This window comes from Rousettus aegyptiacus, unplaced genomic scaffold (assembly GCF_014176215.1).
Source record: "Rousettus aegyptiacus isolate mRouAeg1 unplaced genomic scaffold, mRouAeg1.p scaffold_m13_p_4, whole genome shotgun sequence".
Classification (NCBI taxonomy): Eukaryota; Metazoa; Chordata; class Mammalia; order Chiroptera; family Pteropodidae; genus Rousettus; species Rousettus aegyptiacus.
The window spans coordinates 41,605,580-41,616,994 of record NW_023416307.1 but is presented as its reverse complement, the minus strand read 5'-3'; the positions used below and the strand labels follow the sequence as shown (position 1 = coordinate 41,616,994).

Below are 11,415 nucleotides of genomic sequence, written 5' to 3'. Positions count from 1 at the left end.
CTTTCCCCACTCGGCAAGGCCTGGGCTGCATCCTCAGCGGAGTTCGGGGGTGGGCGGGCTGACGGCGTGGTGAGGAACCTGCAAGCAGAGGTTACTGCAGGCGGGTACAGGACGTGGGTTTACCCCGCAGCCAGCCAAGGCTAGCCCCTTTGGCCCCTGCCGTGAGCCCGAGGGGCTGTGCTCGGGGCGGGAGGCAGGTCCCCGGGGAGTGCGCGCGTGTGGGAACGTGTGCGCGCCTCCGAGGGGTTCTGTGCACAGACACCCTGGGAGGTGTGTGTACGAGGGAAATGTGAGGCGCGTGTGGGGAGACGGGTGCGTGAGTGAGAAGCCCTCGCGCGCCGATGCACAGGGACCAACCCACCGAGCGGTCCGGGTGGGCGTGTCCTCGGCGCGCACGGGCATCCGCGGGGTGTGGACGTGTGTGTGTCAGTTCTCGAGACGACCCAGCTCGGAGGGAAGTGTACGTGTGAAAAGCAAGCCGCCGAGGCGTGTGTAGGTTCATTGCGGCCCTCCATAGGCTGGTGTCAGCCTCCGAGGAAGGCGTGAGTGTGGCAGGGACGCTCTCGTACCGGAGGGGACGCCGACGACTGCGCCCCCCCGCGGGGTCTGTGCGAAGAGGCCAGGCTTGCCGAGAGAAGCGCGGCCTCCGCCCGGGCCGGCCGGCGCGCGCCCGTGTGCGCGTGGGGCGCGGTGCGCGCCGCGGCGGAGGGAAGGAGGGAGCGGGGCGGCGGCAAACCCAGCCCCCCGGTCGCTGCGCCCGGGGCGGCTCCTCTGCGAGCCTGGGACCGCCGCGCTCCCGCCGCCGCCGCGCGCTGGCGTGACTCCCGGCCCGCGCCGCGCCCTCCCGCTTCAGCAGCCGACTCGGCTTCCTGGCAGCCCGGACGCCGCTTCTCCCGGGCTCCCGGTCTCGGCTCCGCGGAGGGAGAGGAAATGAGTGCAGCGGCGGCGCCCGAGCGGGGCTGGAAGAGCGAGAAAGTGGACGAGGCTCAGGCCCTGGCGCGGAGTTGCGCTGCCCGCAGACCCGACTTCCAGCCGTGCGATGGGCTCTCCATCTGTGCCACGCACAGCCATGGCAAGTGCTTCAAGCTGCACTGGTGCTGTCACCTAGGATGGTGTCACTGTAAGTCGAGCCGCTTTTCCCTCCTTTCGCCGCGGTCCCGGGGCGCCCGCGGGGCCGTCCGGGGTCACGGCTGGGACTCTGCAGCCGCGGAGGCTCCGGGCTTGGCTGGGGCTGCTCTGTCACAGGCTGGGGCCCCCCGGGGTTCCGGCGGGCGGGAGCTGCCCTTGTGCCGGACGACTTGGGTTGGCGCTGCCTTGGCAACGAAATGAAATCCCGTAGGGAACCTAGCTTTAGCCACTTCTGCAAAAGGGGATCTCCGCCTCCCAGGAAAACCGGAATCTATTTTTGTTTTCTGTTTCTTTTTAAACCGTAACGACCAGGCAGTGTGTTGAGAAATAGTAGAGAGCCGTCAGAGTTGACAACTGGAGGGAAAACCTTTTATCAGGGGTGGTGGTTAAAGATGCCCCTCTTTCTTTTTCACTTTTGTCATTCTGGGCTGCTATTTAATAGAAAGAGCCCTTGGAAATAGAATTGTGGCCCATTTATTGCATCCAACTTGAGAAAGCGCTGAAGTGTGAGGGACTGCTTCTAAGAAGTTAATATTAACGGTTTGGAAGGGTGAACTTAAATACCCAGCTGCAGCGAATAGAGTCAATAAATGAGACTTTTAGAATTACAAAGTAAAATAATGAAAGTAAGCTTAAACCAATTTATAAAAGCCAGAACTAAATACTGTAGGCCTTTTCTCTATGTTTATCCTGTCTGTGATTTTTAAAATGGATTAAACTTAAGTATCCATTTAATCAGAATTCCACGATTTGATTAGTTCATGGTATTTGGCCTGCTATCGCTGATGAATCATTTCTTATTAGAAATTTATTCCAGACTTAATTTCCACATAACCTTATAATAGAGGGTTTTGGAGTGCGTATTTAGGACATAAATTCTCAAAGTGATCGTAAGTTAAAATTTTTTCCTTGTTGGTTAGAAAAAAAAAATGGCTCCCAACAAGAAATGCAGTAGATAATAAATTCTTATTTACATTTAATGAGTGTAACACTGTTTTTAATTGAATTTATGACTTAAAGGATAGACAGTTCTTACATTTTCATTACAAATACATGGCACATTGAACAGTATTGATATTTTTGTGTTCTGTGTGCTGATGAGGCACTTTCTTCCCATATTTCATTATATCTGTTGATTTTGGGTCTGTTTCCAATTTTAAAGCATCACTTCATTGTGGGACAGGGTACAGTTAGAAGTAACAACTGTAGAAAACTTGTGATGCTGAAGTACATTAGTAGGATGAATCTGGTGAAAGTCCATTTCCTGGAGAAGTGTAGAATCATAGTGTAGAATGTGAGGAATGTTAAAGATGGTCCAATTCAATGCCTGTACAGTGTTAGTGATCAGAACCTTACAGCCTTCTCAGGCAGCTTTTTCCTTCATGAGACAGCTTCGACTCTTAAAATACTATTCTTTATATGGAGCTGTAATCGGTTACTTTCTAACTTCTTTACATTGACCCTGTTTCTACCTTATGAAATAATATGGAAAATACAATCCTTATTTAGAGCATGGCTATTTCAACTCACAGACACAGAGTGTCTTCTCTCTGTATCCCAAGCCAGTGTCACAATGTCTGCTGAAATGGGCTTGAAATTCGTGTTTGTTGAATGACTGAATGAAGGTAGCCATCATTTTCCTCTGAAGATATCATTTTGTCCTATTTATAAATCTCTGTATCCTTTTGTCTTTCCTTTTGTGGAGGAGTATTCAAGCTCCTAAGCATCCTGGTTGTTCTGTTCTGAATATGTGGCAATATGGTTAAGATCCTTCAAAGACTATGACCCCTAGAAGGATACACAATAACCCAGTGGTAGTTTGATCATTCCAGAATTGAGCAGGACTGCTCTCTTCCATGTTTGAGATATTACTGCTGCTGCAGCTACCATCACATTAGCTGTTCTGATATCTACAACGTATTGAACTTGCTGCTGTCAGATTGAACTAAATTTGCGGTCAACAAAAGCTTTGCTTACATATGTGGCAATTAAGTCACAGTGCTTGCCCAATTATCAGTTATATATATATTTGGATACAGATATTGATCCCTTAGATATTTTTTCCTATTTCATTTTATTAGAATTAGCCCATTTTTTTCTGGCTTGTCATTGTATTTTTAGATCCTGGCTCTTTCACAATATATACTCTGAGCCCTGAGTTTTATGTCATTGGATGTCAACAGTAGTGTAGTAACCTTGTACATCTTCATTCAAGTTATTGATAAAATTGTTGAATGGTAGAAGGCCATAGATTGAGTCCTGAAGTTTGCCAATAGAACTGCCCTTCAGGTGGGTAGCAATTCATTGATGAGCCCTTGTTATGGTCATTCAAACAATTACCTAGCTACTAGATTATACTGTTAACCATCTTATATTTATCTTACCCATATATAATAACCTGGTCAAATATCTTGTTGAAATCCTACTGATGCACTGTTTTTACTGCTTTTCGATGTATGATCTATCTATAAACATACAAACACACTCTTTTTTTAAAAAAAATTGGAAATTACATTAGTCTGGTATAACTCAGGTTGGTTCCACAAATGCTTACCACTTTCTTTTGTAAGTAATTGGAGCTATTTTTAAATAATATTAAATAAATAATCTATTTTTAAATAAATAATCTGAATTTAGAAAGATTGATATCAAGTATAGTGGATTATTGTTGGGAGTTCTTTCCATTAAAAAGAAAAAATCAGACCTACATTTATTTGTTCTTTTCCAGTCTTTGGCAGCCCTCCGAGTCTCCATGCTTCCCCCACTGGCAGCAATTCAGTGATCACATTCACGATGCACTTCATTTCATTTAAAGCAGCAAGGTGCTACATTAGCCTCCTCACCTATACTGGGCATCAGTTCTTTCTACCCCTTTTAAAGCCCAAAGGTCATTTAAAAAAAAAAAAAATGAAAAGAAGCAGAGTGAACATATTTGAGACTTCTGCATTCTCTTTTGAGTTCATGAACATTGTATCAGTACTAAGCAGAATTCTTTTAATTATGTTGAACGTGTTTTGAGCACCTCTTTATGAGACATTATCATGGAAACTAGGAATACAAATATGAATGCAGCTGGATCCTACCCTTTAAGCAGAGTATAAGGGCATGATTCATGCTGTATTTATTCTTATGTTCAAAAATCACAAATGATATGAATGAGAAAACTATCAGCTTGTTCACCAAATCTGAAAATGTTAAAATGAGAAGACTACCTTGATGCTTAGAGAGGAAACTCAGAACAAATAAAGGAAGTTCAATTTTATACAGTTGATGTTAAACTTGTGAAATTCATAACCTTATGAAATAGAAAAGACTACAAATATATACATGTTCATAAAAGACACATAAAACATGTATATATTCATAGATGCAGTGCTGATATTTTATTAAAGGAAATAGTGTATTTGGGTAATGACAGATTTCGAGTACCATGCCTGGGAGGGAAACTACAATATGTTTTGTTGGTGTCACTGTCAAAGAATGATTGTTGGACCAAATAAACTATGGCCCTGCGTCTGTCTTTTTTTCCCCAGTAGGGAGTGATATCGGGTTGAGTTAATGAGTGAATGATTCCAAGAGAGGTTTTGAGAGAGAAAAAGACATGGTTTGGCCAGTGAAGAGAGATGGGGAAGAATGAATCATATGCAGATATGGTAAAGTAGATTTTTGTGGCTAGAGTAGATAAATATTTAGAAGGAATAAGAAATTAGATTGTTGAGATGTGAGCATGGGATCAACAAAAAAAGTGGGGAAGTCAGGAGTTTCATTTGATAGAGACCTTGACATCATAGTGATAACATGGACAATAGGGGAATGAAACCAGTAAGGGAGATTATTTTGGTATTAGCATAAAAATAGATTGAAATTCATACAACAAGATCCATATAATAGAAGTTAAAATAGATTAGATTTGGAGGGGGAAGAAGAGGAATGCTATAAAGGATAACTACTATAGTTCTAGAATTCTGTGTAATGCAACTTGGGTGGATGGTGGTGCCATTCATTCACTAACAACAACAAAATATTGGACAAGAACTAGGTTTGGTTGATCATGGATCATGAATTCAGTTTTGGATCTGTCGAGTCACACTGTGATGTTAGTAGGCAGTTGGGTATAGGGATCTAGAACTCAGAGGTGAGGTCTGTACCATAGATAATATGGAAGTCGTTTACTTATATATAGATTGCAGTTGTAGTCATGATAAAACATTGAGCTTGCCAAGGGAGAGTATAATATGAGAAATGAAGAAAACCTTTAGGCTTTCTCTAAATGTTAGTGTTCTAACATTTAGAGTCTGGTACAGGAGAATGAGCTGGCCTTAGAGTCTAGGAGATGGCTAGAGAAGAAAAATCTGGAAAGTGTGGTATTGAAGATGCCAAGGGAAATGAGTATTTTAAGAAAGAGCACAAAGATGAAATCAGTTTTCAGCAGGTTATTTCTTAGATATTGGTGAAATATACAAATAGTGGTTTTATTACTGAGGAGAGTGAAAGATTTAGTCGTGCAACTGTAACTTCAGGAATATACTTAATTACAGCATTAGTCAAAGCTATTTGAAGTAGTGAATTTTTCAAGGTAGGAGAGGAAAATGAATGCCAGGAGCTGAGATTTAGGACACAGAGATAATAGTTAATATTTATTGAGTGATTACTTTGTGCCAGAATAAGCTTATACTAAGCATTCAGTAGACAATTATGTCATGTCCATTTTACAGTTGAGGAAAAAGGCTTGGAGAAGTTAAGTAACTTTTCCTTGGGCACATAGCTAGTAAGGAGTAGAGCCTGGATTTGGATCCAGGCCAGAGTGATTCTTCACCATAGGTACCACAGAGCAGTTTAAAATTAATGAACAAAATCAACAGATTTTTGGCTCCATTAAAGCCAATGATGGGAAAAGTTTTTAAGAAATGGGTGGCATGTTGTACGGATTACAGTCGTGAAATACAAAAGAATGAGAACTGTAAAGAGTTCTCATGAGGAATGAAATCCAAGAATTAAGAGAAAGTGATTAGAAGGTGGGAGTGGGGGAGTGTACGTGGCATACTGTGCCACAGCAGAACTCACAATTGGCTTAATAAAATCACATTAATAGATAAGCTCAGTTTTCTGCAGAAGACATCTTAAAAGATGTCTGTCTCTTTCAGGTTGAAGGCAGAAAGAGTGGGACTTGATGTAATCTAATAGATGCTATTAATGTATCTAAAGAAAGACTGTCACAGTAGAAGGTGGATGGCAGCATGAATTTGTAGAAAAATGGGAGTTGGAGAGGCAGAATTTGAAAGTCTTTTTTTTGGGACTCTTCAGAGAATGTGGTACACTGCCCAGAGGCTAAAATGTCTGGTCCCTGTGACTAAACTGTCCCAGCAAATGGGTTCATTATAATTTGGCTTTCTATTTATAGATTTCCTATAGGGAGAGAAGGAACTGATTAGAGAATTTAACTGTCAAGACCTTAAGCTAAATATACTTCTCTCCATTAGTTAGTATATTAGCTTTCTGGTTTTTGTGTTATTTTATTTGTTTTCCTGCTTCTACACAGCTCTGGGGAAACTCACAAAATCAAGTTCTGACTTCTTCAAGGTAATACCAGCTGGTTTTTCTAAGGGACATCTCAATCATTAATAGAACTACTACAGAAAATATATTTAAGAAGTTTGACAGTGAAAACTAGCAAAAAACCATGGAGTGGTAGTTAAATTGGATGGAGAAGTCAGTTGAAGCGTTTTTATCCCCCTATGAACAAGTGTTCTTACCATGTGCAGTAGTCGAAAGATTCAGAGGTTAAGAGGACAAGTGCGTGAGATCAAGTTCTGAGTTAGTTTCCTCAGCTTTTCCAGAGATAGAGAAAGCTGATGGGTGTTTTTCCATCCGAGTGGTGCTTCAGTCGTGGATGTCCGTCAACTGCAATAAGAACACCACACAGAATGCTTACATCAGGCACAGTTGTGATCTTGCATGTGTCAGCTCATTGAAACCTCACAACCTTGTGAGGCAGGTACTGTTATTCTCATTTTTTAGATTAGGAAAGTTTCTGAAAGTCACACATAGTTGCTCTGGCTGCATATGGCAAATGTGCATCAGAATCTTACAAACCATCTGGCAACCAGGACTTTTGAGTTTCTTGGTTTCACTCACGTTTCAGTGAGAGTGATTTCAATTGTTTTAAATTCTTTTTGGAACAAGCAGGGCTTAAATAAATAAGTAAAATGGGAATGGTTTCTTATTTTAAAAGGGCTATTATATACATGATGAACATTTTTGGTGTTTGTGAACTCTGTAATGTGCTTTTAAAAAACGTTTAGCAATGTATGATATGAAGCTTCAGTCATGTCATATCCTCAACTGATCCTGAACTAGTGTAAGGCCTTTTTTGGTTAGATTTGCATACATATACCATTAATTATTACAGGCCTCAAGCCTGTTGAACTTAGGGATTTGAAATAGTTTTTGAGGGCTTTTCTATGCTAATTTCCTACATTATAAAACCCTCACTTTGTAGAAACTTATTAATTACAACAAAGAATATTTTCAGGGAAATTTAATGTTATTAATCCCAAACAAAAATAGGAACACATGTTTGACAACCATTCTTGAAAAATAAGGAATGGTTTATACATAGAATGTTGAAGGCAGAGTGTAGTCCTAGCTAGGACAAGGGCCATGGAATGAGACACAGCACCTACTGGGAGTGTAACTGGACAGATTACTCGGTGTGTGTTCTCTTCTGAGAAATACAAATAATTGTGCTTCACAGGGTTGTTGTGAAGATTAAATGACACAAGGGAGGTACTTAGTGCAGGTGTTCAGTAAAGAGTGACCTCAGCCCCTCCTCAAAAACAAACAAACAAACAAACAATGCAAATACTAAATAGTATAGTTATCCTGAGGGCAGGCCCTGGAGTTGGACTTTGTGTTTGAACCCTGGCTCTACTCACTTACTGGTTATGTGGTTTGGGGGAAGTTACTTAATTTTTAGTCTTTCGGTTTCCTCACTTTTAATATGGTGCTAATAACAACACCAGCCTCATGGTGAGATGACTATCAAAGGCCCCAACTCCCAGTTGTTTCTCCCATCCACAGATATCCTGGTTAGTCTGGAATTCACTTTGTAACCATACTTATTTGTTCAATTAAACACTCAGAAACAAAGATTATTAGAGTATACATTTTGAATAATAAATTTAGAAATTGTTGAGTATTTTATTGCCCTCACTGTTAGGTCTATTTTGTAAAAGTTACTGTGATAAGTGTCTAATTTTTATCATGAAATCTTATATTATGCTCCAATACCCACTCCCCTGCTCCATCGTTTTCCACCATTGTTAAGCAATAGATCTCATTAATCAGATATACCAGTTAATAGAGAGCTATCGTATCCCATTCAGTTGGTTGCCTCTGTTTCATCGATGGTTTCTTTTGCTATATAGATATAGTTTTCATTCATTTATTTTTGCTTTTACTTCCCTTGCGTTTGAGGTCAAATTCATAAAATCCTCTCTAAATTCGAGATCCATGATACCTATGTTGTCTTCTATGTAATTTATTGTTTCAAGTCTTCTTTTTAGGTCTTCGATATGTTTTGAGTTAATTTTGGTTCTATTTCTTTAAAAAATGCCATTGGGATTTTGATGGGGGTTGCATTAAATCTGTAGAGTCCTTTGGGTAATATGGCCATTTTAACTATGTTGACTCTTCCAATCTATTAACATGGAATATTTTTACATTTATTTTATGTCTTTTTCTGTTTCTTTTAATAATACCTTATTGTTTTCAGTGTATAGGTCCTTCACGTTCTTTGTTAAGTTTATCGAAGTGTCTTTTGATTTCTTCTTGATCTAATTGTTAACTCATTCAATGTTTAGTAGTGTGTTATTTAGCCTCCACATGTTTGTCTGTTTTTCAGTTTTTTTTCTTATAATTGATTTCTAGTTTAATACCACTGTGATTGGAGAAGATGCTTGTTATGATTTGTCTTCTTAAATTTATTGAGACTTATTTTGTGGCTTATCATGGAAAGTGTTCTATGTGCACTTGAAAATAACATATATTTTACCGCTTTTGGGTGAAATATTTAAAAAATATCTAGTCCATCTTGTCTAATGTGTCATTTAAGGCCACTGTTTCCTTGTTGATTTTATGTTTGGATGATCTATCCATTGGTGTTAGTGAGGTGTCGAAGCCCTCTACAATGGCTCTGTTACTATCAGTCTCTCCCTTTATGTTCCTCAATAATTGCTTTATATATTTAGGTGCTCCTACATTGGGTGCATTGTTGTTTCCAAGAGTTTTATCCTCTTATTGGATTGATCCCTTTATCATTATATAATACCCTTCTTTGTGTCTTGTTACAGCCCTTGTTTTAAAGTCACCATCTTGACCTAATGTCCTTCATGACCTTATTTTAAAAATGTGTTTAGAGACATTATTTTTACATAATTGTTGTTGTTTAGTTGTCTCAGAAATGGAAAGTTTATGTGTTGTGGATAACATGTCATAATATTAATTTCTATTAGGTTATAGAAATAAGAATTTTACATTTTTACTTGTGATAGATTTGTTGATCATAAAGATATGACACCTGATTTGACAAAAAGTTTCACTTTTGAGTTGGTCGTTTTATAAAAGCACTCTCTAAAGTCTTCAGAGCTGAGACATTCAAAAGAATCTTCTGTGGCAGCAAGTGCCACAGTCAGGTTTCAAGCAGCAATTAACTATCTAAAAAAATTATTTGTCACTTTAAATTAATGTTGCTAATTTATTATTGGTTTTATTGTTTGTGTATGTGACTTGAAAAGTAGTTTCTACTTTTAGTAGTATAGGAGTTATATGCAGAAGAGGTTTATATTTAGTTTTATGGTATTTTTTTTTTGGTGATACCATACTAATAAAAAATTGAAGGTAATCTTGAGGGGAAAATCTTCCAGGCCAAATCATTCCATAACCTTGACTTGTAAAAGTTCTTTCTCAGTCTCTCAGATTTTTAATGCTTGTGTGGATCTACTCTACATGTTTTCCACCTAATCAACATGTTCACTTGGACTTTAAAACCAGTGTTTTTTTAAGGAATAATTTCTAGATCTTCTTAGTTTGTTTCTATGAGTTAATTTTATATCTCAAGGAGTTAGAGATTAGATTTTTCATTAAAACTTGAGATAAAAATTATAGAAAGATTACATTTATAGGACACATTTAGCTTTTTTCATAGTACTTGCTTATCTCATTTTTAGACCCACTCTTTAAAAACCGATTAATTTTTTTTCCCAGAAGAGTTAGCTTTTTTAAGTTCTAATGTCAGAATGAAAAGTTTTTACTTTTACGTCCTGTGGTTCTAGATAGCCTATGATGATCTTAGGCATATAAAGGGGACATATTACAGGAGGCGCTGGAGAGATATTTTCTGTTGTTCCTGGCTATGAGATAAAGGAGATTGGGAATTTCAATAGAAAAGATAGGTGAAAGATACCTGGAGAACTTTCTTCCCTGAGACATTCAATTGGATTTTTAAAAAGCTGTAGGATCTCTGGAGATTTCAATGTGAAGATTTTAAAGATTATTTTTAAGGTGTAATTATAAGTGCAATACAAGAATGGACTGGAGATCTCTCGCACGTTTATGAATCTGTCAGTACCTTCTCCCCAGGGCTGGTTTTGTGGTCATGCAACTGTGCAGTTGGACAGGACTCACTCTTAAAAGGGCTTTGCGCTCAGTTTAAGGATTTGCTGACATCAGCTTGAAATTCTTAAGTTTTGAGCAAGAAGCCTGCATTTTCATTTTACACTAGGCCCTGTAAATGATATAGCCAGCCCTGCCTTTTCCTATGCTCATTCCACTTAAGGCAAAAAAAAAAAAAAAAAAAAAGAAAAAGAAAAAGAAAAAAAAAACATATGCCGTTAAAACAGAAAAAATAATACTTATTTCCCTAGATTGAAGATAAGATGAGCCAAAACATCTGAAAGTCCATTTTGAGCCTTCCCAGAATGCAATGTGACTTTCATTTCTAAATTATTTCCCAGATATCTCTTCTCAGCTGCACGTACCTGGAGGCACCTAGGGAAGTTATTTGTGACTTATTACTCTAACAGTAATAATGACCTCGTTCTATAGCTATTTTATCACATGTTTCTAAATTTCACTTGCCTGAAAAGATAGTTTCTTAGTCTGTGACTTGCATAACCTTTTTATCATCTTACAGCAAATCCTTTATGCAGTCTTACCTAGAAAAAGGCCCTAGGTTTCAGCTTGCAGTTCATTAGCTATGTAAAGACACTGGAAGCCTGAACTCAGTCA

At 39.2% G+C, this 11,415-nt stretch overlaps 1 protein-coding gene across 1 annotated transcript in view; it reads left to right on the top strand.

Annotated features, from left to right (window-relative positions):
- Nucleotides 1–403: 403 nt before the first annotated feature.
- CUNH3orf70 (chromosome unknown C3orf70 homolog) overlaps nt 404–11,415 on the top strand; it is a 46,528-nt gene continuing 35,516 nt past the window's right edge. Inside the window, exon 1 of the mRNA XM_016159747.2 lies at nt 404–1,120. Within this exon, the coding sequence (XP_016015233.1) occupies nt 931–1,120 (190 nt within the window). The 5' untranslated portion in view covers nt 404–930. The remainder of the gene's footprint in view (nt 1,121–11,415) is intronic.